Source organism: Danio rerio, chromosome 13 (assembly GCF_052040795.2).
Source record: "Danio rerio strain M-AB ecotype USA chromosome 13, GRCz13ab, whole genome shotgun sequence".
In the NCBI taxonomy this organism is placed as follows: domain Eukaryota; kingdom Metazoa; phylum Chordata; class Actinopteri; order Cypriniformes; family Danionidae; genus Danio; species Danio rerio.
The window spans coordinates 52964869-52972500 of NC_141033.1; the positions used below are offsets into that span (position 1 = coordinate 52964869).

The window sequence follows — 7632 nt, forward strand, 5'->3', positions numbered from 1 at the left end:
TGAGGAAAAAAAAACACAGATGAAACTTGATGAACTTGACGATTTCTACAACCATTTTCAGACAGAGATAAACTGCTTTAATGCTATCATAAACAAAACACTTCCTCAGACTTCCTACCAATGATAGCATCGGTTCTCATAATTACGGCTTTAAAGATAAAGTCTGTCCTGTTTTTGTGCAATTTCCTCAAGGCATCAAGGGATGGGTCACATCCTTAGAGGTCTGCTGGATAATTTATGCAGACATGGAGACAATTTTGACGTCTGATTATAAGATTGCTTCAGAAACGGCCCCTTAGGAAGTAGAGTTGTACTTTCAAGAACAAAAAAACAGATTTGCCTTCGGAAGGAAGTGGCTGTTTTAATAGGGAAATGAAATAGGAAATGGTTTTAATTGAAATGATGGACTGAGGTTTGATTTAATTTGTACCGTAGCAAGCACGTCCGTCTCCGGTAAAGCCTGCGGCGCATTCGCATGTAAACTGGTTTCCTTGTCCAGGTTTGCAGACAGCGTTAGTATCACAGCCGTGTCTGCCAGTAAAACAGGCGTTTTCTTCACTTTGTCCACCTGTGGATGTGGAAGAAATATTAATTGGTTTATCCTGAGACACATTGAAAGAGGAGAATAAGAATAAATACATTTAATTACATTGAAAACCCCACGCCATCACTTTATCACTCCATTTCATTCCTTGTAAGCCCATTTTTAATCTGTTTTGAACAGTTTTTTCGCTATTGTTTCTTCTACTTTTATTTAAAGTCACTGTATTTGATACTTGTATGTCTCTTTTTATGGGCGGCCGTCGCCTCACAGCAAGAAGGTTGCTGGTTCAAGTCCCAGCTGGGTCAGTTGGCATTTCTGTGTGGAGTTTGCATGTTCTCCCCGTGTTGGCATGGGTTTCCTACAGGTGCTCCGGTTTCCCCCACAGTCCAAACACATGCGCTGCTATAAGGGATTTTAATAAACTAAGTTGGCTGTAGTGTATAAGTGTGCGTGAATGAATGAATGTGTGTTAGTGTTTTCCAATACTTGGTTGCAGCTGCAAGAGCATCCGCTGCGTAAAACATATCCTGAAATATTTGGTGGTTCATTCAGCTGTGGCAACCTCTAAAATAGAGACTAAGCCGAAAGAAAATGAATGAATGAATGAATGAAGGAATGAATGAACGAGTGTCTCTTTTATTTATGTAAAGCAATTTGGATTAGCATTGTGTGTAAAATGTGGAAAATAAATGAACTTGCTCTGCCTTGCTATTAATTAACAAAACACTGTATACAGCCAGAAGTTCACAGCTTTCATCTAATATTCAGGCAATTATTACATAAGAATAAAACTGTTAAAGCTTGGTGTACTGTACATCATAATAATATAGATAGGAAAAATGTGTAAAGTAGGACTAAAACTGTAAAGTTTGGTGAATATAAGCAGAATATAGATGCAAATAAATCTGTAGTTTGGCATATGCAATCAGTATACAGAGAGAAATAAAACTGTAAGGTCTGGTGCAGGGGTCACCAACCTTTTGGAAACTGAGAGCTACGTCTTGGGTATCGATTAGTGTGAAGGGTTACCAGTTATTAAAAAACACATTTTCTTAATTTACTTTTAATTATATGTCATTAATAATAATTAATAATATTCATCTATGTGAAGACATTGATCATGTTAATGATTTCTCACAGTAGTTGTCAACAATGATTTAACAAGTTAGATAAATATCAATATGCAACACTTCATTTGTCTGAAATAGTTTTTAAAGTTTTTTTTTTTTAAATTATAACTTAAAATAATTTTAAAATTTACACCAATGCAAGTGTGATTTAAAAATAATTCCTGTAAAAATATTAGATGCAGCTTACTCATATGTGGTGCTATGGTGAGCTATTTTTAGAACAGGCCCGCGGGCAACTCATGTGAACCTGGTGGGCTACCATGTTGGTGACCCCTGGTCTGGTGTATGTAACCATGTAAGAGATGTGAATGGATCAGTAAGGTTTGATCTGTGTTATCAGAATATAGCTAAGAATACACCTGTATCGTTTGGTGCATAAAATCAGATTACAGATGTGAATAAATCAGAATTAATTAGAATATAGATGTGAATAAAACTGTACACTTTGGCATAATCAGAATACAAAAAAATACAACTAGCAAAATAAGTATTGAACACATTGTCATGTTTTCCCAGGGAATAATATCTCTAAAGAAGCTGTTGACATAGAATTCAAGCAGATTTTGGTAAAAACCCAAACAAACATAAAAATAAAATCTCGTGTCAAAAGCTTGATGCTTCTTTGGGTCTTTTCTATTAAAATTGAGCTTTATTCTGTATTTTTTATTGGATTCTTGTCAGGATATTGGGCCATTCTACAGCTTGATTTTCTTCCTCTGAAAGCATCTAAAAGTCTCCTCGGCTGTGTTTTGGATCATTCTCTAGCTGAAATGTCAACCCTGGTTTCATCTTCATCCTCCTGCTAATGTAGATGTTGGACTGAAGCAGCTGATAGTCATTTACACTGAGGAAGGGCAGAGGGTTACTGAAGAACTACTGAGAGACTTCGCTGCCAAAATACACCTCCCTTTCTTTATCTGTTAAAGTGCTTTATTACACATAATATAATGTTTAAACCAAGCGGCAACCTCCCGCTCTCCCTCGGGAAGCCAATACGGAAGTAACTGAAACTGCAATTCATCGACTCGCCTTGGGGGGCTGGCTCCAGGAAGTGCAGGTCATTTCTGACTGCAATGGGAAATTGGGCATTTTTACAGCTGATAAAAACATGTTTAAAGCCTGGTACAAAGGATGGTTTTGGTGCATATAGCCATGATTAACCTTCAGGACAACTGTGAGGGGGGTGAATTTTTTTTATAATTCATCCGTTTCATTTTTATTAAGTTTTATTAAGTCTGCATAATTAAGGGCGTGGCCACTTGTGTGACAGCTAGGTCTCTCTGCTCGCTGTCTCGTCACTTTAGCTGATTACAGCTAATTAGCCGATGAACTCAGCATATACATCGTATTTTTGTGTTGGTTAATGTTTCTTTATACAGTCAACTGCCTTTTGGGATTATTTCCTACAATTATCAGATGATATGGGATGCTGTGTTCACTTTATTGTGCTCACAAACCATTCACGTGGCCTCCGTTTCCCTGGTGAGTGAATTTATATATTTGTATACCATCTCCATAAATGTATTTGTTTTATTTAAGATCTTTTATAATGTTCTTTAGAGCTGTAATGCACTCCAGAATCTGACAGATTGATTAGCTGTGGGCTGTGGATAAGTCATCTGAAGCGTTGTCATACATAGTTATGCCTGGATTTCATCAATAGTCTTGCATTTACTAACACAGACTATATCTGAAGTGTTTGGACGTATTTCGCATTTTCCTCCTGTAGAAAAATGTCATGAAAACAATACTTAGTGGCTCTGTGTATTACAGCAGTGTTTTTAAAAGTCTAAACACTCTATTGATATAGTATACAGCCAAGCACATGTGGTCAGAACACAGACGAGTCGCAGGTAATGAAGTATTAAGCGTTCTCCCAAAGTAAAGTCTGTCTGCCAGGTCCAAGCTAAATGCCAGCAGGTGTCTGTAGCTCCGCTCACTCTCCGCCTCTTTGCCCTTGTTTGGTATCCCGCCGTGGATGCTATGACGCGCGAACAAAATGCTGATGATTGGCCGCGCCTACTTGTGGCTTCTTTTGCGCTCTTCAGAAACCTATGAGTGACGTCACGGATCCTACGTCCATATCTTTTAAAGTCTATGGTTTAAACTAATAAGTTTTGTTTTCTTTTCATACATGGATCTCTTTGGTTGTTACCAACATCAACAGCACCTTTATAAATATGTTTTCTAAGAAAAATGGTAACAATCAAAAAAATGGTAATGTTCAATATTATTTTCCCCACTGTATAAGTATGGAGTTGAAAATAGAATATAGATAGGTATAAAACTGTAAAGTTTGTTGTATGTAATCAATACATAAATTGGAATGAGACTATAAAGTTTATCATACTAAATCTGAATAAAAATGTGCAAAAAATATGAAAGTTATTTGTGTGAAATCAGAAATTGGACATGAAAACATCTAAAGAAATTTTGTTGTAAAAAAAAATTGGTGTATTTTTTTCTGCTTACACGTACATGCACCATATCCCATCTGTGCCACATAGGAGAAGAGAAAAAATCTGAATTGAAAAGACCCATTAAAAGAAAACTATTTTGTCAGATGAGCACTCACCATTGACATCTCCTATCTTGTTACTCATGGCGTAACGCAGAAGTTGTGCACCCATATCGTACATGACGAACACCTGCTCCACGCTGAGCATCTGTGTGGACGGCACTTCATCAAACTGGCAGCCCTGAAATGTGATGGTTTCTCTGAAGTTGTAGCTTCTGCTCTGAGTCGAACCGTCCGGCAGACTGATCACATACTCCCGTGTGGACGAAGAGGTGATCACTGAAAAGAGGAGATAAACACGGGTGAACTTATGGACTCTTTTCACATTTGTGGGTTTCTCAGCAGCAGAAATCTTAGAGTGCAGTGAATAGAGAAAACAACAAATAATTATTTCACAATTTCACTATTTGTTGAAATAATTTAAAAAAAAAAAACTCCACCATGGTGTTATCAAGACTTTTAGAAGAAGGAAAACAAGTGTGAGACTGATAACGACAGCCAGAAAAGATGTCATATTTACTGTCCTGACCCCATAGACGCTGCATTACAAATAGGGTTGTAACAATATACCGGTATGATGGTCTACCACGATTTGAACGTGCACGATTATCATACCATGAACAATTGCATATCAACGGTTTTAACCCTTAAAGACAGAGACAGCCGCCCGCGGCTAAAAATAAGTATTGCTTTTAAATGTTTAATAACTTTTGATCCGCTGATCCGATTCATACAATTCAAAGATTGGCATAAAGAAGAGAATCTCAGCTTTCCAGTGCTGTATCACATAACATTCGCGGACAAACCAGACATGATACATTGATGCATTGTCCCACCTCCATGCCCAGATTGGTTCAAACTCGCTATATCACAACCAATAAGCATAGGTTTCACTTTTGTTTGTGGACCAAACAATGAGCTTTTTGAACAACACGGAATGAGAGATAGGCTGTACATTTATGCGTGGCTAAATAAAACGCAAAAAAAACAGTTTTGCATGAAATAATTCTCATACTAAGTACTTTTGCATGCACAGCAGCACAGAAACATGACAAAACAGTGACACAGCAAAGACGAACTGCTGCTCTTGCTGTTTTCAAAAGACGCAAATGAAGGTGCAGCTGTTTGTCAAATCCATATCCACAGACAACCATATCCATGCTGGCACATAAAACCTAAGGATGTTCCATATTGAATCTAGTTTCGTTATGTAACTATTTATAGTATAGTAAATATTTATATCCATTTTTTTACTGAGGATTTGCACCATGTTTATTTGGACTTTATTTGGACTTTGACACATTATTTATTATTTTCTTATTTTTATTTGTTCATTGTAAGTGGTGTTTATAGTAACTAAAAATATATTATTTGGAAAAAGTCAAATTTGCTTCACTGTTCTATTATTTTGTAACATTTGTAACATACCGTATACCGCGAAACCGTCAAACCGTGGTATTGTTTTAGACGATTATCATACCGTAAAAAATTCATACCGTTACAACCCTAATTACAAACACCTCACACAAGTGGTCATTCGTTTTTTGTAGTTTGATGAAAAGATAATATAATTCATACATAAATACATATAAATGTTGATCTGTTTTTAAAACTTTGAAAGGGTTTAAGATGCTGATGACTGTTTAACGCGTCATAACGATCTTATGAAAAGGGTTCATAGGGTTCAAAACATGATGCATTGTTAAAGGGACAGTTCACCCAAAAAGAACAATAGTTTACTCACTATTTACTCATTTTCCACTTGTTCCAAATCTTTATAAGCTTATTTTTGTCTGATGAACACAAAAAATATATATTTTAAGATTCAAGAGTTCACACTTAGCTGATAATCAATAAAGCGTATTTGGCATGCTGTCCCGGGAGAGAGCCCTGAGCTCGTGATATCCTCGAGCCCGGGGCTCCCTCCCGTTAGAAGGGCGAGAGGGGAACTCGAGGTCAGGTAGGTCTCGAGAACTCCCCTGCTTGTCACCGTGAGAAGTGTAAACTCAGGTTGTATTGGGTGATAATTTGTTTTAGTAGATTGGCTATGGTTATGTTTTTGGACGATGGGAGGAAACCGGGGAACACGGGGAAAACCCACGCAAACACGGGGAGAACATGTGAACTCCACACAGAAACACCAACCAGCCCGATGGGTTGGACCGGCGGTGTTCTTGCTGTGAGGCAACAGTGCTAGCCACTGGGCCACCGTGTCGCCCGATCAGAAAAAAGTGGGAGGATGTAGGGTGGAAAGGGGGGAAGCTTCAAGACGAAGATAACTGGAGTGAAAAACTCAGGGTATTTATAATGCTTCCATAATCATCTAATAGGGCTGATTAAGGAACTAACAAGGAGCCAGCCGTGTTGATTATAAGCACGTGATCCTCTCGAAATTAGTTTATGAATAAACCACACATGTCGGCATGTCGGAAACCCTTAAACATTGACTTCCATAGTATATTTCCTCCACTATGGATGTCAGTGGGTACAAGTTTCCAACATTCTTCAAAGTACCTTCTTTTGTTAAATGAATCTCAAAGTATTAAAATGACTTGAAGGTGAGTAAATGGTGAACGATACCTTTAAAGGAGAAATTACTGTTGTAGTTTGTACGAATGATTTTTGTAAATATTGTGAATATTGTATTATATCTTATAATTCAGTCTTGTGTCTCACACATTATAATTCAAATGCTTTTGTTTGATTACACTGTTTGAATCTTTAATTATTAAATCTACAGTAGTCAGTGAAAATATTATTACAATTTTACAGTTTGTAATTTTTTTTTTGCAAAGTTTTTATTCTCTGTCATTGTATTCTTCAGAAGTCATTCTAATATGCTGACTAGCATCTCAAGATACTTTCACATCATTATCAAGAATGAAAACAATTAAGTTGCTGTGATATGTGTGTAGACATTGTGATGCATTGTTAATGTTCATATTAATGTTTACGAAATCACAGAAGGCAACGATATCATGTTATATAATGTGGCAATAAGCTCGTAACTGTACTGTGTATTTACACTGTGGCCATATTCATCTAAGTAAACGCATGAAAACCACATTAACATTATAGCAGACACTGTAAAAAGCTCATTCCCGGCCACTAGACTTTTCTGACAGGGTATTACAGTGTCATTGAGTGTCAGACGTGAAAGTATGCTGTGGGTCTACTATACAGGAGTTATTATTATGGATTAGAGATAACCTAATTGTACATTTTTTTAAAAAGCATGACAGTAAAATATGAACGTGGTTATGAATGTATTAAAACATATGCTTGCTTGTTGTAAAAATTCTTAATAATGCCAAAAAATAATAATCCGTGGATCTCCTGACTCGCATATGCAGCCATGTTGCTATTGTAGCTCGTGTATTTTGGGATATTTTTCGTACCCCTTGGTTTCTAGTGTGGTCCTAAAAAATCTACATTTCAAA

The 7632-nt window shown here is 36.9% G+C and overlaps 1 protein-coding gene across 8 annotated transcripts in view; it reads right to left on the reverse strand.

Moving 5' to 3' along the window:
* nid1a (nidogen 1a) overlaps window positions 1-7632 on the reverse strand; it is a 73008-nt gene that overhangs the window by 41005 nt on the left and 24371 nt on the right. For all 8 annotated transcript variants that reach the window (XR_015506424.1, XR_015506419.1, XR_015506420.1 and 5 more), the window contains exons 8-9: window positions 4250-4471; window positions 431-568 (exon numbers count right to left, since the gene is read on the reverse strand). Coding sequence is in view for 1 of the 8 variants with exons in the window: in XM_087279810.1 (XP_087135936.1) it covers window positions 431-568; window positions 4250-4471 (360 nt within the window). In the remaining 7 variants the exon portion in view is untranslated. The remainder of the gene's footprint in view (window positions 1-430; window positions 569-4249; window positions 4472-7632) is intronic.